General features: G+C 32.4%; 2 protein-coding genes across 2 annotated transcripts; one reads left to right on the forward strand and one right to left on the reverse strand.

Moving 5' to 3' along the window:
• Nucleotides 1-8,178: 8,178 nt before the first annotated feature.
• Nucleotides 8,179-10,645, reverse strand: LOC105320447 (uncharacterized). The gene is made up of 8 exons (XM_034457591.2): nucleotides 10,518-10,645; nucleotides 10,082-10,223; nucleotides 9,745-9,842; nucleotides 9,559-9,633; nucleotides 9,247-9,369; nucleotides 8,753-8,869; nucleotides 8,390-8,574; nucleotides 8,179-8,289 (listed from the first exon to the last, which is right to left on the reverse strand). Exons 1-7 carry the CDS (start codon nucleotides 10,524-10,526, stop codon nucleotides 8,392-8,394), a joined length of 747 nt encoding a protein of 248 aa, XP_034313482.1. The 5' UTR covers nucleotides 10,527-10,645; the 3' UTR covers nucleotides 8,179-8,289; nucleotides 8,390-8,391.
• Nucleotides 10,646-10,703: 58 nt separating this feature from the next.
• LOC117687027 (uncharacterized) lies at nucleotides 10,704-21,090 on the forward strand. The gene is made up of 17 exons (XM_066082683.1): nucleotides 10,704-11,174; nucleotides 11,296-11,421; nucleotides 13,267-13,364; nucleotides 13,476-13,671; nucleotides 13,795-13,883; nucleotides 14,361-14,496; nucleotides 14,909-15,162; nucleotides 15,269-15,416; nucleotides 15,519-15,691; nucleotides 15,807-15,867; nucleotides 16,153-16,302; nucleotides 16,423-16,500; nucleotides 16,664-16,789; nucleotides 17,094-17,290; nucleotides 17,528-17,666; nucleotides 17,990-18,154; nucleotides 19,252-21,090. Exons 1-17 carry the CDS (start codon nucleotides 10,704-10,706, stop codon nucleotides 19,558-19,560), a joined length of 2,916 nt encoding a protein of 971 aa, XP_065938755.1. The 3' UTR covers nucleotides 19,561-21,090.
• The last annotated feature ends 3,848 nt before the right edge of the window (nucleotides 21,091-24,938 follow it).

Here is a 24,938-nt window from a genome sequence, read left to right on the forward strand (position 1 = left end):
AGGTCTTTCTTGATTTGAATTCTTCGATTGATCTATGTGGACAAAATAATTGCAAAATACTGAGATAATATTTCTCAGGTGCTTTGTCGGGTGAAAATCGGGGATAGCGTATGACAGCTTTTTCAGTTAATGTTCTTTTCCGAATGAAACCCAAGTTCTTTTGCAATGAATGAATGGGACTTCTTGGATTTGTTGATACTTGTGATGAAGCTAAAACTCTATACTCTGAACAGAATGCAGCCAAGCACATACTATCAAATTCATTAGAGATAGGCCTTGCACTGTATTTCTCCGTAAGGCTTGACATCCAAATTTTTTCATCAGCATCTGATTTTTTTTCCAAAACTTTTAAAGGTAGACTCATACGAATTGGATTTTCTCCTATAGGTATAAACTGAACTTTTCTTGAACATCCTTTCAACTGCAAATTGCATACTCTGAAAGCAGCCTCTTGTGCACTAACTTCTCTGTGATGTAAATATGCTGCTCCAAGTTTCTTCATGGCAGTTTTTGCTTCATGATTACCATCTCTTGCTTCTCTTTGGGTGCAATCCAAAATTTGACTCATTTCTCTTTCTGCTTTTGAAATGTAAGACACTATATAGACCACGCATGCATATGCATCAGTTATATATTGAATGTCCATATTTGCATTCCAGCAGGCGAGTAGCTGTGCGTTGTACTGATTGATCCATGATTCTTTAAGATTTCGTTTAAGGACAACACATGTTGACTTTGTAAGAGAGTTGTTTGCCTCTTCGAACTGTTCTTGAGTAATACCTAATGTCTGGAACAGTTCTCCAGCAACCATTTCTGTCGAGTCATTTTCTTTAATAAAATTCCAAATCCTTGTTAAAAGTTCCTTCGATCTATCTTTTCGGTTGGTCTCTTCAATATTGTGACGAATAACTTTATCGTATTCTTCTTCTGAGAGATTCAAATCAACAGTCTTAATATTTTCCTGTTGTGGATGACACACAAAAGTTTTTTCTGATGGTGGTCGTGGAAAATTGAATCTACATTCTTTAGAACCCTTTTTACATGACTTTGAATGCGACTTGCTGTGTGATTGAACGCTTTTAACTATTTCATATGTTTCATCATCTTCACAAGGAATTTCACAGGTAACATACGTGTCAATAAAGTCAGCTACTTCACAATCAGAATCTGTATGCAATTTTGGTGCATCTTCAATCCAAAATAGACAGTGCGTATGGGGAGATCCTCTTTGCTGGAATTCAACTCGATAAAAGTAATCTTTAACTTTTCCAATAGGATTGGCATTTGATAAGATCACTCTCTTGAGAAAGGTTTGAAACCGATAATCAAACATGCGTGAAACAGTGATTGGATTCTTTTTAAGAAGTTCCCATTTTTCTGAAAGTGATAAGTCTTCAACATTTTTGTAGTCATTCTGTTGTTTTAAGATAGCTTCAAATATTTCTGGCCATCTCATTTCAGCAGCAGAGAAGGAACAAAACCATGTTGGAAGACCAAGTTGTCTGATCATTGCAAACAGATCCTTCTGTGTTGTCTGCCAATATGGAGGAGTCCCTCGAATCGGTTTTAGAAATTTATATCCGTCATCCGCTTTAAAAATTTCATTAAGAGATTCTTTGTTTTTTAATGACCTCAAAGTCAACTTTTTTCCATCAAAACCCTTCTCTGGTGTCTTTCTTAATGCTATTGAAACGTTTGATACTACTTGTTGCAATTCTGTTAAATACTGAGAAAAGAAAATGAAATCGGTATCATTCGCGTATCTAGGGTCAACATTCATTAATTTGTTCAAAAGGTATCTGGACAATGTTAAACGCACATTTCTTTCATCGTCAAATACATTTTCACCTGTTGGAAAGTGACATGGAAAGCACTTTGTATCTATTCCTTTTTCTGTTAAAATGCTAACTGGATTATTTCTTTCACAAGGTGCAAAACAAAATATTTGATCGAAATATTGGTCAAGAACCTCTAAATCAACTGGCTGCAGACAAGTATCATGTGGCAATGCATGATTCAATTCGTCATCAACAGTTTCGCACATTTCTTTCTCGTGTACAGGTTCAGCGTCAGGGTCTTCATCGTTATCAGTTAGCAATTCAATGGGGTTTTCCCAGGTCTCATCAAATTTAAGGTCGTTGTAATATTTATTTGCTTTACATAAATATTCAATTGCTCGTCTGACCTTTTGAGTGTTAATAAACTTGAAATCGCAATGTCCTTTGTAAGAAAGTTTTCTTTTTAATTTAACTTGGATCAATTGGTTATCATTTTCAGGTCGTGGCAGTGACTCTATAGTATCAGAAATATTGCTTGGTACACACACAACAGGTCCTTGAACACCAAACTGACCTCCTTTAGGTAAAGCCATCATTTTCTTGAATGGAATGATTCGCGAGACAAGGTGACGCTCAACAGAGTTTAATTCTTTTAAAACTTCTGGTACCTCCGCATTTTCTAATTTATTCATATAACATTCACTAGGCATAGTTCCAGATAGGAGTTTTCTATGGCAAGTGTGGCAGACCCACAATTTACATCTAGAAGAACACATGTGTTTTTCAGTCCCTGGACATCTTTCTAGATAGTTTCTGGATACACATGCCTGTCCTAATTCAATTCCGTCTGGTGTTTTCTTGTCGTATATTTGAGGCTCGCATATCAAGACTTGTTTTCTGAATAATAGTTTGTAACATACCGAACAGACATGATCGGGGTACATCTTCATTTCATTTCGAAACTGTTCTTGCACAAAAGTCCATTTCTTTTTATTTTCGTGATATTTTCTTCGTTTACCATAAACAGAGTTCTTTATTTGTTGTCTGTGAACTTCGCTTGTTTTATACTGTACATGAGAAGCTCTTTTTACTTTGTCTTTGTGAATGATATCGGTTTTGTACTTTTTCACCGAAGCTTCTTGAACCTTTGTTCTATGACTATCGTTCATTTTGTACTTTTTAATTGATGCATCTTTAAGTTTGGCTTGGTGCATTATATCTGAACTGTATTTCGTTATTGATGCGTCTTTAATCTTGTCTCTGTGTTGCTGATCTACTCTATATTTGATTTTTGAATACAATTTAAAACTCTCTCGAAGCTGTTCACTTGTTTTATATTTTTGCTGTGATGCATCGATCTTTTTCTGTTTGTATTTTTCATCTAGGGTGTATCTTTTTGTTGCATACATTCTTTGTTGATCTTTTCTTTTATCTATCTTATCATTACAATCAAAATCATTGCAATTGGCAAATTTTGCTCTTTTCTTTCTGTATAAATTCCGGGTTTCAGTACTCTTTCTTTTTCTTTTCGATTTCAACGAGTCAGCAATTTCATTCCGGTTGAGTGTATTGCTCGGGATATAATCTTGAAAATCTGTGTTTTCAATCGACAGCTTTCGGTCGTTTTCTGAATTTGTTTGTTCTAATTCATTTATTTCTATCTGATTACCGGGTTCAGTGGTGGAAGTTTCAATTTGGCATAAATACGAATTCTTAACTTTTACCCCCGTGATTTCAAACTGTTCTAACCTAGTGGCTTTCATAGAATTTGCCAACTCTGTACAGTGCGAACTAAGCTCTTCTGTTGTGTGAAACTCAAGAAGTATACTAGATCCACATCCCGACACTTTACCATTCATATCTCTAGCGTGAGGATCAAAAACATAAAAGGAATTTCTGTCCTTCAGAATAATGTAGGTATTACCTTTGAATGTAACAAATGCGCCATCAGATTCGACAAGAGCAATATCCAATGCTTCTTGCACTGTATAGCTTTGAAAACCAGAATCATGCACACAATTCCCAGGATTTATCAAACCATACAATGAATCAGCAAATTCAAATGAATATTCTTTATTGAAGCATTCAATTTGTCTAGGAATTTCTGTAACTAAAACATAATCATTGTGCATTGTAGAACTGCCTGCCAAATACTTATACAATTCATTTCCAGTATTCAAAACAATATTCATATCATTAACATCCCAGTCTCTGGACTGTTTCACTTTGTTATACATCAAGGAAGCTAAACTGTTCAAAACACATTGTTTTCCTGCAGATGCACCGAACTTGGGATGTCCTTGATGACAGCTGCCTTGAAGAATTTTTTTCTGATATCTAGCTTCACGTGTGGTGCTTTGCTGGAGCTCTTCCATTACATTGTCAACACTTGCACATTGGTAATAAAAAGTCTCGTTTTCTGTAGATACTTCCTTTGTAATTGTCTTGGCTGTTTTCGGTGCTAAATGAAGGTCTTTATTTTGCTCTTCCACTGACAATACAACTTCGTAATGTGCCCTGTAACAATGTTTAAGATAAATACTTTCTGTTTCAACACTTAATCTGCGATTTGCTTGTTTTCCTGAATATCTTGACCAAGATTTGCTATTATCGTCATAAACAAAAATGTCAGTTTGTAGCAAATGTGCTGCAGCAAACATTTCAACTTCGGTAGCCCAGGTACCATTTTTTAACATTCCTTTTTTCAGAACATAATTGCAGACTGATTGATATCCTGATCTTAAAAAACTAAAAAATATATCATCATTTTTCAAAAGATGATTCACAATTATGCTTCTAATCTTAAAATGATGGCATTCTTCACCAAAGATTGCAAACGAGAGCGCTCTAAAGAAACAATTACCGTCCCCTATGATAGCTCTTGTTCTCGAAGGAAATGTAAGCACTCTGTAATTTGATGTAGATTGTTCTTTCAATTCATCTCCAACGACGAATGAGTTTGTTCGTTTTTGCAACCGTTCTTTTGTGGCAGGCGAAAGTGGACAGAAATTAAATTCGTTTTGTTCACTGTCAAACACATACACTTCTTTATCCTCTTCTTTTTGTTTTTCTGTGTCCCTGGCGACTTTAGTTTTTGGTTTTTGTTTCAAAACATCAATTAATCTTACTTCCCTTTGTCCACAGCCTGGCTCTGATAATTGGCGAAGTTTGCGTTCAATTTGATTTTGTATGTCGGTTGAAATTGAAACACGTCTTTTCTTAGTTGCATCAGTAATCTCGCCAATCCTTTCTTTGTCACCCGTTCGAGTTATTTTGCGCTTGTTTGACATGTTGAAGTCACTTTCCATTTCCCCTGCTTTGATTTCATCATAGTGATAAACTTTGCGTGGTGCTGTTTCATGATATGTTTCCTCCATTTTGATTTTCTGTTTGGATTTATTGGTATGTTTTCTCTGAGTTTTAAATATTGTTTTTATTTCTTTTTCACTGTTCTGTTTTGTTTTTGTCCCGATATCTTTTTCTTGACTCAGTTTGGTTTCATTTTTGTTTTTCAGTTTTATATCCATTTCTTTTTCATCGCTTAGTTTTGTTTCTTTCTTTTTGCTCAGGTTCGTTACAGTTTTATTGCTCAGCTTTTTTTTCGTTTCTGGTTTTGTTCTCGTTTCTGTTTCATTGCTCAGTTTATTTTTCTTTTCATTGATCACTCTAATTCTTGTTTCTGTTTCATTTTTCAGTTTGGTTTCTTTTTTACTTTTCACTTTTGTTCTAGTTTCTGCTTCATTGCTCAGTTGTGTTCTTGTTTCAGTTTCAATGCCCTGGTTTGTTTTCGTTTCAGTTTCTTTGCTCGGTTTTGCTCTCGTTTCAGTTTCTTTGTTCAGTTTTGCTCTTGTTTCATTGTTCAGTTTTGCTCTCGTTTCATTGTTCAGTTTTGTTCTTGTTTCATTGTTCAGTTTTGTTCTTGTTTCAGTTCTTGTTTTTGTTCTTGTTTCAGTTCTTGTTTTTGTTCTTGTTTCAGTTCTTGTTTTTGTATCAGTTTTTGTTTTTGTTCTTGTTTCTGTGTCAAGCTTTTTTAAAGAGGATTTGACAAGCCTCTGGCCACTAACATCGTTAGTTTTGGCCGTAGTTCCTGGCAAGGAACATGAGTTGCCAGGGTTTTTTAACGAGTCACCCTCTAAACTCGGGAGGTTCTCAGATTTCGACTTCCTTTTTTCTTTTGCCTTTGCTGCTCTCTGTGCAGCTGACATTCGTTTTGACCTCATCCTAAAAAAAATAAACAAGAAATGTTAGCAATAATTAGTCGTACCTGTCAATCAGTGACAAAATGTTACACTTTATTACAAAACTATGAATTAATAAACATTTCAAAAATTTTCATTCTATGTTTTATCAAACTCTACTTTGACAACTTATATATTGTTAAAGAACAACACTCTTTATATCATCAACTGTTACAGTGATATTCAATAAAATGAAGAAGCATAGTGAAATTTTTTAAATTCACATTTGTGTATAACTATCTTTGTTACTGTGGCTTCTACGTTGTATTAATATAACTCTTTTATTGTAAATTGCTGATGGAGCTTTTCCCCACTAGTAAATTCATTGTAAAATATTGAGATTCAAGCACAAAATAAAACTGCACGTAGAGATATATATTTTTAAAACACCTAAACAGCATAAATGGGAGTTAAAGTGGAAATAGTTGAGCTCTTCATTGTTTGATCAAGCCATCAATTCAAACAAAAGGCCCACGGGCCTACACAATGACCCGAGTATAGTGCATTATCAAACGAATTTGGAGGATTGTTATGTATACAATGCAACGAGTGGGTCTTCATGTTCCAAATACAATTCTAAAATTAAATGTTCTACACAATGACCCGAGTATAGTGCAAACGTAAGTAATATCATCAAACGAATTGGAAAGCTCGTTCTGTAAACAAAGTTGTGCCAAAAAAAACTTCTCAAAGATCTTCATATATATTCGAATATTTCCTGGTACGACTTATCAAAAATCAAATTCTCAATCGCAACTTCTCGGGAGTTTCCGGCAAGCTCGGTAAAACCCTTGGTATGTATTACCAAGGCGCCCATGACAACCTCCCTTTTTATAAAAATTGATATAAATTTAACACATTGTACGATCTGTTGAAATGTGAGTTCATTAAAGTCAATGATATACCCTAAAATATACCACAAAAACGACATACAATGCTGTCTAGCCGATATTCATTTTCATGGGAAGCGTCTCAATTTTGTATAAAATTCTAACATCTGGTTATGTAATACATTCGAAGTGTTTCACGAGCATGCCAGAAAGGTCCGAGAAGTTGCGATTGATTATATCTGGTACAGTTACAATATTACCGGAGCAACTTAACAAATTACTTATTTTTAAGCCAAACACTGGGAAATCGAATTGCCGGAAAAATGTATTGTTAGACCTCAATATCTCTGACATGTTTCTGCCGATTTTAAAAGGGATTTCAGTTTTCATCATGATACAGTCTACGAAATGCATTTGGTCAAAATAATCTGAAATCTTTTCGGTTTAGAACGTAAGTTACAGATGTTATAAATTTCAGACTTAACTCTGAAATACATGATAAATTAAAAAAAAATTCCAGTCTCTCTTCAACAGTTTACAAAAATATCATGAACAAATTGGCTTGTCTTAGTTTTAAAACTGACGTACCGTTAAAACGGAAGTACGTCAACTTCAAATATGTTAACATTCTTATAAATATATAGCTTTGAGGCACTACAAATTTACATAACCTCTTAGCCTCATCAGTTTTGTTCAAATCAGTTGAATACTTTTTGAGATACGAGGCAGAAATAATAAAAGGAATAATAAATAATAACTAGAGGTACTGTGAGCAAGCTCACAATTGATACCCCCCGCTAAGAAAAAAATCATAACTCATGTATGTTTTTCTATGATAGAAAATATTGGATGAATCTATTTCACCGTCCATTATCTATAAATAATAACTGCTTTATTTTTTAAAACTGATAATGCTAATATGAGTACACAGACCAATTTCTATTCTTTCAATTCCATTTTAGTTTAAGTTAACTGTCAAATGCATAACACAGGCAATTGTGCCTCACGTGAAATTCACGTTAATTTCACGTGAATTTCACGTGAAATTCTTCACGTGAATTTCACGTGAAAAGAGCACTCACACGAATTTCACGTGAAATTCTACACGTGAAATTCACGTGAAAATAACGTGAATTTCACGTGAAATTCACGTGAATTTCACATATGTAAGCTAGTACACATGCACCGGCATGCTTTTCATACCTTAGAATTTTTTTTAGCCTCTCCAATGATTTCTTTGTAAAAAAATTAATTAATTTGGTTTCAATTTTATCATGGTTAAAGAAAGCATTTTACATCCCATCAAAATGTATAATCAAAACAAAAAACAAATGTCATCTTATATGTATAAATTTTATTTTTCCTACGTAAAATTTAATAAAAAATTGTTCTCCTTCACTCTCAGTCATGATCATCTTCACTCTCAAAGTCAACCTCGTGCACCTAAAATTCAAACGGATAATTATAATATATATCAAGATACTAATATGATATCATAATCATGAAACAGGATGTAATATTTTGTACTGTGTATTGTACATACATCTAAAGCTTCTCATATCTCTCAATCCGCTTTTCCTCTCGGGCTTGGAGTTTCTCCCATTTAAGAGGATCTTCATCTGAGTCTATCCTTTCCTTGTGCTCTTTCAATTCAACCCAGAAATCCAAGGAGACTGGTTCCCGACCTCTGAGTTTTTTAAGGAGCTTCTTCTCATGGCAGAAGGAGCGCTGAAAATAGATTTTTAAAAATCAATATATTTAACAAGTATACATACATTGTGTTTTTTGGTTCATGCATTTTAATGTTGGATGTCGTAGTCAATTTGATCAAGGTACAGCAATTTTGGTGATCAGACATATATTAATACAGTGTATATAGTAAATAACATAAATAAATAATAATTACCAAAATGATGGTCATCTTGATAATTTCCAAGTTCCCAGCATCTGTGAACTTGGAAAAGATGGTCCTGGCCAGTTCTGCCAACTGCATTGCCCCCACATCTAATTTTTCTGAAAGCAACTAAAAAAAACCAAATCTATTTATGAAAATGTCTTACAACACACCATCAAGCCAATTTGTTTGTGTGAACTTCTCAGCAGCTTAGACATCATATTCATGACATCATAATCATTACTATACAAGCTTATGGTTCTACAGAAATACAAGCATAACACACTTTTATAACATGTCTTCATTACTAATTATATTTTTATTGCAGATGATCCACAACATCACTGTTTCTTATTATGATTATCATTCCTTGGAATGTGGCCATTTGTCTGAACAAATTTGTGAACCCTTAAGAATTCAAATTTTGTTCATAAAAGTGATCCCTTTTGCATTTATTCAATATGGGCTAAAAACTAAAATGATGTAAAATAAATTTAAATGTTGACCTTGGATTTGGTCTGTGCCCTGAAGTCAACGAACTTTCTTGCCGCATACTTTCGAACACTTCTGAGAACTACAGGAAGATCAGCGGTTACCCCGTTCTTTTGAAGAAGTACTGTCACTTTAGCCTGTAGTAATAAAGATTATAGTAAATGTAGTGCAGAGTACTCACTTTAAGTAATTTATTCATGCACAAATAAAACAATAATTAACTAATACATTTCATAGAAATTGATAATTTGTGTTATTTATCAGACATGCCTATCAGCTGATTACTTAATATAATTGCCTGCTTAATTTACTTTTCATTAACTTACTTTTAATTCTGTGTCTGGATTGACTGGGAATAGCATGATAGGGAACTTTTTCTTCAGGTGTTCAACAAGAGGGGCCTTTGATAAATAATGAGTATGAAGAAATTATTAATTCAATTTGTTTTGATCATAGACTATATGAGAGAGAGAGAGAAAAACAGAGAGAGAGAGAGAGAGAGAGAGAGATACCTCTATGGGTGATTTCTCTACAGTAAATCCAGTAGTGTTTGGACTTTGCTTATTTGTGTTCTTAGACAGTTCCTCTTTTAGTTCTTTTAATTCCTGTACTATAATAAATTAAAAAAACAAATCAAATTCATTGAAAACAACAATTTTGAATCAAACTATTTTCAGAAAAAAGGAGATATTTTCCATGCATGATGAATGAAATATTTAGAGTTATGCGCACGTACAGACACAGAGAGAGAGAGAGAGAGAGAGAGAGAGAGAGAGAGAGAGAGAGAGAGAGAGAGAGAGAGAGAAAAATTATCCGTAATTCTTTTTTAATATAAATATATATACATACAGACTTGTTTCAGAAGTTTTGTGTTTTCAACACAGCCATGGCAGGAATTTGAGGCACCCGAATGTCTGCTTAATAGTCTTGGGCTCGGGGGCTCCGAGTCCGAAAACATTGTCTCGCTGTTCTCTATTGTTTTCTGGCTATCCTATAATTTTGATAATATACTTAAAACCAAATATATGTTCAGTAGTAATAAGTTTTACGTGTGTGTTGAAAATACTAAATTGAGTATGGGTGTTTTTCACTATTGCTTTTTGATAAATTAATAGATCCTATATATATCGTTTATTTTTAACTTGGATTTTCCCTATGGGCGGAGCTTATGCAGTAAACAAAGGCATGCATATTCCTTCAGCGTAAAACAACAGCTAAAACTATGAATTTGATTATCCTGCTGATGAATTTTTTGATGTTTTTTTTATAAATAGTATATACATACCTCATACATATCTTTAATTTGACACTTCCACTCTCCCTTTCTTAATGTTGACAGTATTGTCTGCTTGACCTAGTTGTCGTCTGCAAATCTCGTGCAACGAGAATCTTACTCTTTAAAACGTTTCAAATATTTAGATAAGGGTTAATATTTTTCAAGGAGTAGATTGACGTCGATGAGCTGTCAAATATGTATCGGACAAAATTCAAGAAAAAAGAACGTTTCATTTGTGAATGCTGCGATTTTTCCACTGACCGATTTAATAACTACAAGCGACACTGTGAAACAAAAAAACACAGAGATTGTTTAGATTTAACAAATCACGAGGAAACTCTCTCAGTTAGCGATATTTATCAGGATCAGCGATCACAGGCCGATGTTGATCTGACAAGTTCTGATTCTACAGACTATGCTATAGACAGCGATGGCCCATCTTGTTGTGATTATATTGAAGATCACAGCGTCACTTCAGATTCTGATGAAACAAAGGGAAACAATTCAAAGCAAATGCAACACGAAGTTTTGGACGATGACGATGATGAAGAAATCGATACAAGGATTACGAACGACCAAGAGTCCGAGCCATCCGACTGGTTTCCATTCGAATCTAAGTTGCATTTTCTTTTAAGTGTTTTACACAGCTCTAAAACTCACCGAGTTGTAAGTATTCTCTCTCTCTCTCTCTCTCTCTCTCTCTCTCTCTCTCTCCTCTCTCTCTCGTTCAATATTGACATTTATATCGGACATTTTGTTTTAAAACACTTTTTCCCTTCATTTTCAGAGTGACGAAACACTCTCATTTATTCTCTATATTTTGAGAGAGTGTTGTGTAAAAAATGTACCTTCATTGGCTAAAATCAAGTCATTTTGGACAGAAAATCTTAAACTGGATGAGATGATACAACAGGTAAATATTTTTATTATAATTTAAATTATAATTTATTAAATCCATTTGTTTAAGAAAAATTAAGAAAAAACTGGTTTTTTATATGAACATATACAAGTAAGTACATGTACATGTAGAAAAACATACATAATATATACATAATTTAATTCTGATTGTAACGCGGCATTTGATTGGATAGAAAAATTTAGTTAAATTTGTATAACCTGGTTTGCACGTCACAAGACACGTCACAATGCACCAACGTACTAATTCACTTGACGTTACGTTTGAATTTTGAACAGATTTATATCATTTTTAAAAGTAAAACGGACTCAATTTGTACAGCAAATTCCAGAAAATTAAATTATAAGGAATGAACTCAATGTCTACCCAAGTTATACTCGTATAACCTGGGTTGGAGCAATTTACGCTTTTTTATAATCCGCTTCGCGGATTATAAAGCGTAAATTGCCCCAACCCATGTTATACGAGTATAACTTGGGTAGACATTGAGTTCATTTCTTAAATAATATATATTCTTGACATACACACACAGATATATATATTGCATGTAAAGTGTGTGGAAAGCTACTGCAGTTATAACACTGTAACACACACAGGGTATTGAGGGACCAGGCAAAATTTATCACAATGATGGGACCTGAACAAATTAAAATATCCATTAAAAAAATTGACATGTCCCATGGCTTTCACATTGAAAAAAAAATATGTGTCTCATGCCTTTACCCTTTTATTGTATATATGCATCAAAAATGTAGAACCGCATGCAAAGTTTGAACATTTTTCATGAAATTCTTATTGGTTTCCAGCTACCCTGCATGGTGTGTTTGATTTTTTTTAAATTTAAGGCAGGCATCACACTTGTAGGTTTTACTGTTTTAGCATGGTTTAATTAAAGGAGACTGAAATCAGAATAGATATTAAGATAATCACTAAATATGATTGTTAGCTTCCTTTTTCATGGAAACAAGAAACCACATGCAGGACGGCATGTCTATTTTTAAATAAAAATGCTACAAATCATCCAATTGACCAAAAAGGAGCAATTCTTAGCATCAATGATGATTATTCCAAATATTGTGAGAAATAACTCAAGGAAATTGCCACAAGTTTCATAATATTAGGTACCGTAAAATATTTCAAACTATTGCTTTTTATGAAAATCAAAAGATAGGGGGAGGGTATACATGTAAGGGTTATATTTCTAAGTGATGTGATGCTATTATCATGATAATATCATGTAGATGTATGAAGCATTTGAATAAGGTTTCTTATTAAAGGAGGTAGAACAATTGACCTCTAACAGATTAAGTAAATATGCTTTTTTGAAGGAGAGCCCTATGAATCTGTGTTAAATAGGGGAGAGTGGAAGAATCTGTGTTAAATAGGGGAGAGTGGAAATGGTGGGTTCACTTAAATGGCCATATTTCTCTTAAACCTCAATGGAATTGGCAATATGAGGCATACCTTTTCTCAGAATTGCATAAGCTTTCTAATTTTAGGACAAGATATCTTTTCATAGAATGTTAGTGTAAGTTAAAGGTAGCGCAGTAGCAGTAGCAATAACAAGGGGAGTAACTTACTCTTAAATGATTTTTTAAAAAGATTTTTTGTGTTTAAGAAATGAAATGTTTAAAAATAATAAATGTTTTTCTTGAGTTGAGAACTGTAATTCATTTTAAAAAATGTGCTCGTCCCATGGGTACTTAATACTAAAAAAAGTATTAACGCGCTTTACTCAATTTGTATGCACACACTGCTGCAGTTATGAGACAATGTCTTTCAAAAATAATGATTCAATGCTTAAATATATATATGATGTATTATTCCCTTGTATATTATTAGAATACAGATGAAAATGGGAATATCCATTGGATGGTCAAACCATCTGCGATGCTTCAAATGCTTATAGCAAATCCTAGCACTGCACAGAAAATAGACAGGTATTCACTTAAATTAAATTTCTTTGGTGAATTGTGGGATTTGTTGGTTGATTTATTTAGCTTAAAATTACATATACATTATTTTTTTTATATAACATGTATTTGTTCCAGATATCCAAATATCTTAAAAATCGGCACTCATAAAATCACAACACAAAGCTCTGCTGAAAAGTGGAAGGAAATGAAATTCCATTGGGGCAAAAGCAAAACAATGGATTTTATTTTGGGAGAGATTATTGAATTTTCCCACAAAGAGAAAACACTGTTGGGGAAAATTAGACAGTTCATGGTAAAGGAATGTGACCAGGTAATTAAATAATTCAATAATATTGTCAGACTCACATAATGTATCTCTTTGATCTCGGCAATAACTGTAGTAGATTTGTTCATATTTCTATATCAATTGTTTGGTATATCAAATTATTTACAGGAAAATGGTGAACTCTGTGTTGAAGTTGAGGAACTCAGAAAGGGTGATCACCCCTACTTTGAAGATTTGTTTAATGAAGAAGAAAATAGGTAACTGGACTATTAATATTAAGTGCCAAGCTCAGAATTTTTTATCATGCCCCCCGCAAACAAAGTAGAGAAACATTGGAAGCTCCTACTACACATACAGAGTTCTTATGACCTGAGGATGTGTCATTAACTTAATTGACCATGGGTCAGTAAAGCAGTTTAAGGTCATTGTTAAAAAAATGCATAATTCCTGTCTAGGCCATATCTTGTTATGGAAAATGATTAGAAGCTAAAATTTGACTCAAAGGTTATTATGTCTTGACCTTGAGCTTTGATCATTTGTGCAAGTTCAAGGTCAAGTTCAAGGTCACTATAAGAAAGAGATGCATCCAAGAAGTAATCAAGTTATTATTTGCGAGCTTGCTCAAAGTACCTCTAGTTTATCCAGATTTGTCATTTGCATATTAATATGGTTTGAAATATCTTTTTGCATGTAGAACTATTTGCTCTGATTTTTAAATTTTATACTTTTTAAAGGTGTTTGGTGATTATGAACAAATCACTCTGTGTCCCAATTGATAAATGTTCTAAGTACACAGTATCTCAGCCAATTGATGTGTACCTGAGAGAGGTTAATGATGGATATGAGAACTTCAATTTACTGTCAGAAGAGGTAAGCATTTGAATATCTACATATTATATATATATATATATATATATGTGTGTGTGTGTGTGTGTGTGTGTGTGTGTGTGTGTGTGTGTGTGATCTATCATGGTTTTTAATGGTATATGACCCAAATTTTTATCCAACAAGATGTTTGTTTTCTAACCTCAACCCTTGGCGAGGGGATAGAAAACATGAAACGAGTTGGATAAAAATCATTTACCATTCCAAATCAAGTGAGATATTCTTTTTATTCTTTGTTTTACCACGTCTTTTGTTAAACCTCAATCTCATCTGTAAAAATTATGATTGTGAGCCTCACAACACATTTACTGCAAGATGTCAACAACTTAAATGTCAATAAAACAGCATTAATTTTTAAAATTATATTGCAATGAAAATTATAATTTTTTTTTTTCAGGAGAAAAGGGATTTTTTTGCAACATCTTCACTCTGGAAAGGAAAACCCATCATTAAAATTCCTCTTAATATATTTGTGGATGATTTGTCTGCAAACCAGTCCCGGAGATGGGCTCCTTTGCATGGGATACAAGCTCAATTGGCTGGTCTTCCTTTGGAGGAAAAAAACAAGAACAAGAACTCGATATTTCTAGCAGCATCAGAACAGGTTGCAATGATGGAGCTTTTAAAGCCAGTATGTGACGACATAAAAATGTGCGCAGAATACGTATGACGTAAGAACACATACAATAATTTGAACATCGATGGAAGTTTGTCCACGTACATGTATATATTAGGTGTTTAAATCTGACTTTTTTAGAATAGGAGTTGACAGCTATGACGCCTTTTTAAAGCAAGAAATAACGCTAACATCAGAAATTTCATCCATAATATCCGACTACCAGATGATGAGTTTGGTTTCAAATCACATGGGACCTGCAGCAATTAAGTTTTGTCCCAAATGTTTGGTAAGAAAATTTTGAATTTGTAAAAGCTTTTAATTTCCTTCAGTTTCTTATCATTCTTTAAATGAAATTACATAACTGCAACTTTAATAAAATCCATTTCAGGCTGACAAATCAGACCCATTTACAATATGGCCATTGCGAACATCATCTGCAACAAGGAAAACACTAAGGAGACTTGAAATTCATGCTCAAGGTAGTGCAAGAACAATGATACAAAAGCAGACCGGTATCAAATTCTACGACAATTGCTTGTGGCAGCATGTTGATCCCCACAGGTATTGATTTTATTAAACAACAATTCTCTCTAGATACAAGATAGTATTAGGATTATATTATAAAGTTGTGATGCATCAATATATTGGTTTCGATATATTTTCCCTCTCCTCATAGGGATGCACCTGTAGGAATTCTTCATTTCTTGTACCTTGGATTAGCAAAACACTTGATTCAGGTAAGATATCTTTAATATCAAGAATATGGAAGTAAATTATACAGTGCACACTTGCTTAATATACCAGTATATAGTGGTTATAATATAGTTTTGCCTTGACCTATAACTAAGAAATTTTTCAGCTGGCATAAAACTTTTAATTCGAATCTCATTACCCCTTACATACAAGCATTCTTTTTCAACCTGAGCAAGATTAAGCAAATATATATGCTCTGAAAAAAGAATTTTGCATGATCCAGTATCCATAAATAACATTCTATATAATGACCTAATTTGCTTTTGAAGCACTGTGTCAGAACTCTAAGTGAACACCAGATGCAACTTTTGACTTTACATTTGGAAACTGTTGATCAAACTGACTTTTCCTACCGCATCAATGCTGACACTTTTTTCAAGTTTTTGGACAGTCGACAAGGAAAGGATTATAAACATTATGTAAGTATGAAAAGTTCAAAAGTACAACTTTTCCTTATTCTTAGACACAAGTGATGCATGGCAATGAGCAATTTCTTTAGGTGTTTATTCATGTACTTATAGATGTTAATCTTTTTACAGCTTCAGGTCGCTCCATTTAATATGGAATTCGCTGGGTTGAAAATGCCATATGTTGAAGCACTTGGAAAGCTTGCTTTGGTAATAGAGAAATGAATTATAGCCATTAAAAAAAAACATAAATGTATACTTATGATTTTAAAACTAAAATTCTAAAATTTAATCACAAAACAATAACATATTTTCACTCTTCAATCAGTTGAATTATATGTATTATTTGATTCATGTACCAGTATATTTTCAGATATCCAAGCACATTTATCAAGGTGTTACGTCAGTTGGTTCTGAATTTGAAGATTATCTTGCATTTATCAAAGACAACATTCCTCAACTTGGCAGCAAAAGCAAGACACATTTCTGTGTTCATATAGTATGTAAAATATAGCTCCCAATTGACTTGTGTTTACAGTATCACTAATAAATGACTCAATTCTGAATGTAACATATATACCATATATTAAATACTGCAAGGAAAGGCACATTAATTTCAAGCATATATATAGATGGTTAACTATGAATGTGGCAAAATACTTTCAATAAAGGATAATAGGACGGATATATATATATAATGTAAATTCATGGCACATATATTATATCTTGTAAGTTACCATATGGTAAATCATACATGCTTGTACTTAAATGTTAGATTGTTTGATCTTGTTTGATAATTGCAGTCTGATGACATAATAAGGCATGGGCATCCTCTTCATTTCACTGAAGACGTGTTTGAAAAAAACCACAAATCAATAAGAGAGAGTATTCGTCATCAGAACGGCCATCAAAGGTCAAGGGATACGGTCATCCAATTTGCAAAGTCAGAATTGACAAAACATGTGGTGTCTGGAGGTTTCTTGCATTTGAATGATACATGGTAACAATTTTATTGTTTAATTTATGTAAATATCAGTAATTTTTTTCAGTTCCATACGCAATTTAAATCTAATGAAATGTTATATGTTCAAGCAATATTTATCTGTTATGTATAGTTATGTCAAACCATTAGCTCATGGAAATGAAGTGTAAATATCAAAAATTTATTACATGATAGATACATTTTTTCCCCCGCATATTGATCGACTAAACAACTGATAAAAAAATTATCTTGCAGGAAACAAGCTAGCAGTTTTGTGCTGTCATATGGAAATGACAAGAAAATCAAGTCTTTTCTTGGAGTCCCTGACCAAAATGAAAATTTTAAAGCTGGGGAGCTGCGGAACGTGACCAGAACTTCTTCAAGGAAACCAATGGCAAGTACATATATAATTAATGATTATAGGTTAAGAATAAATGTATAGATTATTACCTGGCCATAGTTTTTATATCGCATTCCTTATTAGCCCAATGCCACTGTATATTCAGCATGAGAGCCGCTAGGCTCGAAATCAGAGTTGAAGAAGGCATATATACCAAACTCTTCATCATAATAGCTGATGGTTGACGAAAATTTTATGAAAAAATAATTAATGTACATGAATCTGTCTTAATTAAAGGAATGAATTGTATTAACTCTAAAAATGAAATTTTGTTTGTCTTTGAGGGTTTTATATATTGCTTCATCTGCATTAAACAGGGTAACCCCAATCTACTGGAAGAGTTGGAGTTGCTCACAATATCTGTTGCCATTGACACTGATATTGCTAAAGATGCAAAACTATACAGCTGCCTAGGATGCATAACAAGCGAAGGAGATTATGCAGGCATTCAAAGCTTTGTCTTATATTCAGAAACTGTAAAGGTAACTTTTAATTAAGTATAGATAATATAACAAATATGGATATAATGAATATAATGAATTCATTTCTAGGTCACCTGAGTAAACTCAGGTGACGTATTGCTATCTGTTTTCGTCCGTCGTCATGCATGACTTCTGTCGTGGGTTAACAATTTTACATTTTTAACTTCTTCTTAAAAACTACAAGGCCAATCGTTACCATTTTTGGTGTGAAGCATCTCTATGATAAGAGGAATCTCATTTATGAAATTTATGGGTCTACCACAGGAGAAGTGAGTAACTCATGATGATTTTTAAAGCTGTTTATTTGTTTTTTGTCTAAATGCCCACAGGGAGAGCTTCTGTCTGCCCCCCAGGGGATGGGGGATGGGAGGTTGTTTTAGATAAAACATGTATACTAACCACCTTGTTTTACATGTAGATTATCCATGAGAACATATACACATAAAACCTATCCTAAAAGTTAACAAATATGGGATTATTATTTTCTGTCAGAGGCTTGCAACTTTTTAAAATCAGGTCATGCACTCTATTATGATCTTTAAGTTTTTCGCTAAAATTATAGGTTTCATAGTCCTTTTTGAAAGAATATTTCAGGCAGGGAGATGGCCGTTATTACAAATTTATAATTTTTTTTACTTCATAATGAAACTTAATTAAATGCATATATGAGACTCCTAGACAAGTTTGGGTATGGGTTATATGCTACTCAGGTGACCATTAAGGCCTATTGGCCTCTTGTTTTTTAAAGTATTAAATTGATTTTATTTGTTGATACATTGTCTACATCAAATGGAGAATGGTTTTGTACATACAACTTTTAATGAAAACCATATAGCTATATTGAGCTTTATGGCCAACTCGGATTCTTATCATAAACTGCAATAACAGTACCAAATGTAAATGTAACAAAACATAACATCATGTAGGTTGATATGTTTTTTAAACAGAGATATTGTGACATCATTAAAAAAGGTTTATATAAGCGTTAACTTTTTAAATTAGCAAATGAAATAGCATATCACAAAAATATAATAATGTAGTTATAATGTAGGAACTAAGGGTATTGTATGTAATGTATATTCCGATATTTGTTTCAGGACAGGATTGGAGTGATTCAGAAGCTTCTACGTATAAAGACCAAGACAGCAGAACACGAGATAGCTTTTTTGAAAGTGTGCAACATTTCCTTTACAAGTTGCAACCAAGTGGTGCAGTTAACAAATGAGACTCACATTAAGAAAACATGCCACATTCGGCATGTTGTTCATGTTATTCATGACTGCAAACGAGGTGGCTGCAGAGTTGTAGAGAATCACAATGAAAAATCTCTAAAGCACAGCAATCACAATGGTTACATTATTAACAGATTTAGAATTTCCAAACTACCCGATAAGCTACAATTATAATTGTTGGTGCAGATCGATACAGTTAGTTCAAATGCAGATTAATGCTAGGTACTTTTAAATGAATATTCCAAGTCTTGTAAATGATTTTTTTTTAAAATTTACCAATTGGAATAACATTGTATTAATAAATAGATAAATTAAAGAAAAATTTGCTACAGCAAAAATCTCATTATAATGACATTTTTCAAAGAAAACCAATGAGTTTTGTCAGTAATGTTTACATATGACAACAGCAAAAGATTCTTGCCTTATTTTTTGGAAAATTATCTAACTAGTGTTATTTTTGATTTGTAGTCATTCTGCTTTGAAATGTTCACTTATCACTTGTAAAGTTTTACAATAGAATAGCATTAGCAGTTTTGTGTGCCTTTATTGTGTATAAAGCACCTTTTCTAATCTAAATAAGTTTGTATTTCTATTCTTGTTATAAAATAGGTTTGTATTTCTGTTCTTTTTATACATGTTAAATAGGTTTGTATTTCTATTATTGTTATACATGTAAACTCTTTATTATATGATGATGATATTGTATTACTACCTGAAAGCAAAAATGGGTTTACATAACTGTTTAAATATTCTTGAAACAGTTCACCCTTGAAACATGTTGTTCTAAATCAAAATTACAGGTCAATATTGAAAAATCAAAAGTTCTTTTATTTAATTCAAATGTGAAATCTTGTATTGATAAATTAATTTACTTATAATGGAAATTTACTTCAAACTGTGTCAAAATATTGTCATTTGGTTTAACTTTAATATGTAATGTACTGTTTATAACTTTGCTACAGCAGTTCTCATGGAAAAGACCAGAAAAGCTTACTATAAGATCAAGAAGACAATTGGACTAGAAAACCTGTGTAAACTTTTAGAAAAACTTTTTGACTATATAGTAACACCAGTTCTTTTGTAGTGAGATATGGGGTTTATTTGCTAAAAATTGATGAAAATTCTGTTATCTATCAGAAATTTTTTCCTCTTATGTGAATGGGAAATATAATGATATATCTATGTAAACAATATTCTGTTTATACATATCTTAGGCCTTTGCCTATTATTGTAAGTGTGTTTGTGCCAATAAAATATTAGTATTTGTTATACTTGTATTAGTCATATAATTTATTGTTGTATATTTTTAAAAAATACTAAAAAGTATACAAATGATAGTTTCAAAAAAAGGCTTATTATGTATCTTTATTTCAAAAGTTATTTTTTCATGATAAACATACATCATATATTTCATAAATTTAAAAGAAATATTTGTCTTTTGCGTACTAATTGATGCATATTGTTGTTAAAAACCCAAATAAATAAATGCAAATTTGATGCTACCAATTTGATCTTGTTTCATGTTGTATATTCCTTTCACAATAATGAATTAAGTATGGTAGTCATTCTTAATAATATGATAAACAGTCTAATTTTTCCGAATATTGACAGTACTTAAAAAAGGATGCATATTGAAAGCAATTATAAAAGCAAAACAAGAAATTATAATAGAAAAGTGAACATGCTTTTGGAAAAGAAAAATAATTCATGTGAAAACAATTTCACGTGAAATTCACATGAAATTTTTCACGTGAATGTCACGTGAAACTGTTTTCACGTGAAATTTTAGTGAAAAATGTGTGAAATTTTCACGTTAATTTCACGTGAAACACATTCACGTGAAATTAACGTGAACAAATTCACGTGAAATTCACTTAACGCGAAATTCACGTGAAATTCACGTGTATTTCACGTGAAGCTTAACGTGAAATTCACGTGAAGCTCATTTCACGTGAATTTCACGTGAGGCACAATTGGCTGTTTACATATAAATAAACAGTTTTTAAATTGATCATAATTTTGACGGTCATTAAACTCGGAGTTGCCTTAACCTACCCGCGAATTTCTAGTCAGGCAATTTTTTCGCCCAGTTTAGACCCTTTATGTTTTGAACATCCATGATGTTTGTCCACAAAACGCCTGGGCGTCGATAGAGATCTGTTACAACTAATTAATTTATATACCCTATAATGTTGCTGGGACAGAGATTAATGGTGGTGCCACTTTTTCAAAGGCAGGAGTTTCAGGACAAAAAATAGCTTCAGCAAGAAAAAACCAGAGAACATATTATTTACAAATAATGATCATGTTAAGTCATAACTCTAAAATAATGACTTGCACCTAAAGTTTGGTGTGGTACGTGTTGTCATACAGATTTGTCATTCCTGTGACCTAGAGTAAAACAGATAAAACATTGCGGTTCCCAACACTGGCTCATCAATTCAGACCTAGCCTGTCTACTTTTCTTTTTCATGTCATTGTACTATCACAGTGGTCTAGACAGTAATAGTGCTGTAATTGTCCATGGTATTTAAAGGACAACAGACTATGTCAGAAATAAACAGCATGTTAAAAAGTTCACCGGGATATTAATTTTTCGTTGGACACATGATCAAAAATGAAGAAATAGTTACTCTGTCATTGTAAGTTTTATCATTTTCCTTGATTTACACATTACAATTACTGGAAGACAGATAATTGTCTGAGAAACATACCAGCCACAACTAGAACTTTTTTGTCTTCAGCAAAAAGTAAGGGCTTTTCGACATCCCCTTTCCCTTTTTTGATTGTAAATGTAAGGTAAAATCGTATCTATTTTTTATTTAAAAATTCTTCACCGCCTTGGTATAATCAGTTGCCTATTAGAAATATAACATTATAAATAATGCAATGTTAAAAAAAAGATAACTTCAGCACTTTAAAAGTAAATATACTTTTAATTTCTAAAAGAATATTTCCAAAAAATCATAAAAAAGTAAGTATTAAATAGAAAACGTGGTATGCCTAGAGTATTAATGTTCTACGTTCATTAAGCAAAGCGAGATAACTCTTTTTAAATCACTTTTTTAACTTTTAAAAAGTTGCAATATTCACGCCCTTAATACTCCTATAAGAAGTAAAAAAATGGCCGTATGGACCATCATTTTTAAAATGTACTCTTTACTCAAAACCGAAAAGATTTTAAAAATCGGATGAAAAATAAAAAAGATACAGCTAAAGGGTTGTTTTTAGCTTTGACCCCTCTAGATCCCTTATCTTTCAAAATTTTTATCTCAAAACATTTTTCGGTCTGCAAATTAGGTCCCTCAATATAAATATTAAATATGAAAATATTTACTTCAAAACTGTTTGAGAAAAAGTTTAACATTAAAACACCCATAGACGATTTTTTTTATCAACTTATAAAACTGGAAGTTCTCAATGGTTTCAAACGAAACTTTAAATATATGATAATTATGACAGTTTTAACATTTTCCATTCCCCATTTAAACAATTTGTTGGTTATTTCAATTTTTAGTTTTTTCATCCCCCCCTTTTTTCATAGTTTGAAGTCTAATATCTCAAAAACAGCAAGAGATACAAAAAAGTTGTCGCTTACGATTTTGTATATCATACTATGAAGTATCTAAATCCAAAAATTTTTTAGTTTATAATCAAAAAATAAAATAGATACAAAGGTCCTTTTAATATTTTGTTTTTTGCACGTGTAAACCGGAAGTTTATAGACCGGAAGTCCAAAAAGGGACATACGGGAGAACTAAACAATTGCTAAAAGAATCTAACATTAAATTTTTATTTTTCGGTTCCGTTTTCAAAAAATCGCTGACGAAACTTTGTCGAGAAGAATAATAATAACTAGAACTTTTTTTTGTCTTCAACAAAAAGTAAGGGCTTTTCGACCGCCCCAGTTTCCCCTTTTTTGTTTAATATTTCAAAAAATTATCTTTAATCTATTTCCAAATTTTCTGAACACCTTGGTATAACCAGTTTCTTAGATAGGAATTTTTGAGTAGTGCAATGTCAATACCTCAATTTCCAGAGGAATATTTTCAAAAAAATCATTCCCCGGACACAAAACTTGGTATGCCTATAGTGTTTATGCTCTACATTCTTACAGCAAAGCAAGATTACTCTTACTAAATGAAATTTTGAAATTTAAAGAAATGATGATCTTTTGGCCTTCCAAACCCCTATAACGAGTCGAAAAGTCGAAAGTTACAGCTAAAGGGCTGTTTTGTTCGTTAGCCCCTGCAGATCTCTAATTCTTTCGAATTGTCTACCCACAAACGTTTTCGGTCTGCGCATTGTGTGTATCATTATATATATACATTGTGCGAGTTATTATAAATATAAAACCTGTTATATTTACTTTGATTTGATCTTAAATTAACATGGAATTCCAATAAACGAATTGATTTTTAACTATATACATTTATAATAAACACTAAAAACAATCTTTACATCTATCTTTATGATACTACATTTCAACGGCTTTAATTTGTTGTACTAAATAATTTTAATTTGAAGTTGAACCAATCCAATTAAGTTTAAAAGCCACAAATGCAATATTTATTCTATTAGGAATTTGTAAGCTAATCAACAACTAGCTCTTGAGTCAATTTAAACGTGTCTATTTTCAATAGTGTACCATAATCTAAAGTTTTTTTTTAAAGATATCTTTTTGACAGAACACTTAAAATAAACCCGGTATTTTTTTAACAACATTTTGGTCTCATCAAGAGGATAAAATAAATTTCTTATATATCATTTTCTCATATAAACACAATCTGAATTACTGGAGTTGTTAAGAAACTCCAAAAACTGACAATTCAAGCGCTTCATGGTAACTATAGTATGTTGGAATCATTGATATTTTTGCATTAATATCTTTGCCATACACATGATCTATCATTGTTCCACTATCAGTAGTTACTTCCGTTACTAGTTGAGTATATCCATTTCTCTCCATTAACTGTTTAATCGAAGAGCTCCCATTGTTTATGTTTTGATTAAAATCACCAATAATAAGGCAAGGAAGATTCAAAGTCTGAACAACTACTAACATTTTATTCATTGTTTTCAAAAAGCCTTCAACAGAATACGACGAGGGTCTGTACAATGTAATAAATAATACATTACTCGCTTTAAAAGCTATGTATTCAAGATTGTCAATAGGTAGCATAACTTGTTCATACTGGCATTGTCTGTTAAGCCCTCTGTATACAGATACTCCTCCTTTGGCTTGAGTTTGTATAGCATTGTCCGAAGTGTATGAATTTTTGCGAAGTTGATGAACTGAAGCAAACGAATTCAATTCCGTATTAGGAGTTATTTCATTTGTGATCCATGTTTCTACTAAACATACGAAATCAATATTTCTGTTTCTTAAAGTAATCTTAAGATCTTCTAAATGGTTTTGCAAGCCCTCTATGTTGTGATACAACACTGTCAGTGTCTTTTCAGTCACCTCTTTCTCTGTTTCAAGAAACTGATCCATCGATGCTAGAGATTCCTGGATACATGGATTTGAATATATTGACTTTTCATTGAAA

Source organism: Magallana gigas, chromosome 4, assembly GCF_963853765.1.
Source record: "Magallana gigas chromosome 4, xbMagGiga1.1, whole genome shotgun sequence".
In the NCBI taxonomy this organism is placed as follows: Eukaryota; Metazoa; Mollusca; class Bivalvia; order Ostreida; family Ostreidae; genus Magallana; species Magallana gigas.

What these genes read in the sequence shown, in the direction of transcription:
- LOC105320447 (XM_034457591.2), bottom strand. An exon ending in ATCCAGACACAGAATTAAAA is followed by an intron (nt 9,370 to 9,558) that starts GTAAGTTAATGA and finishes TTATTACTACAG; the next exon opens with GCTAAAGTGACAGTACTTCT. An exon ending in GGGCACAGACCAAATCCAAG is followed by an intron (nt 8,870 to 9,246) that starts GTCAACATTTAA and finishes GGTTTTTTTTAG; the next exon opens with TTGCTTTCAGAAAAATTAGA.
- LOC117687027 (XM_066082683.1), top strand. Translation starts at nt 10,704, where the DNA reads ATGTATCGGACAAAATTCAAGAAAAAAGAACGTTTCATTTGTGAATGC. An exon ending in TGGATGAGATGATACAACAG is followed by an intron (nt 11,422 to 13,266) that starts GTAAATATTTTT and finishes GTATATTATTAG; the next exon opens with AATACAGATGAAAATGGGAA. An exon ending in GAAAGGATTATAAACATTAT is followed by an intron (nt 16,303 to 16,422) that starts GTAAGTATGAAA and finishes ATCTTTTTACAG; the next exon opens with CTTCAGGTCGCTCCATTTAA.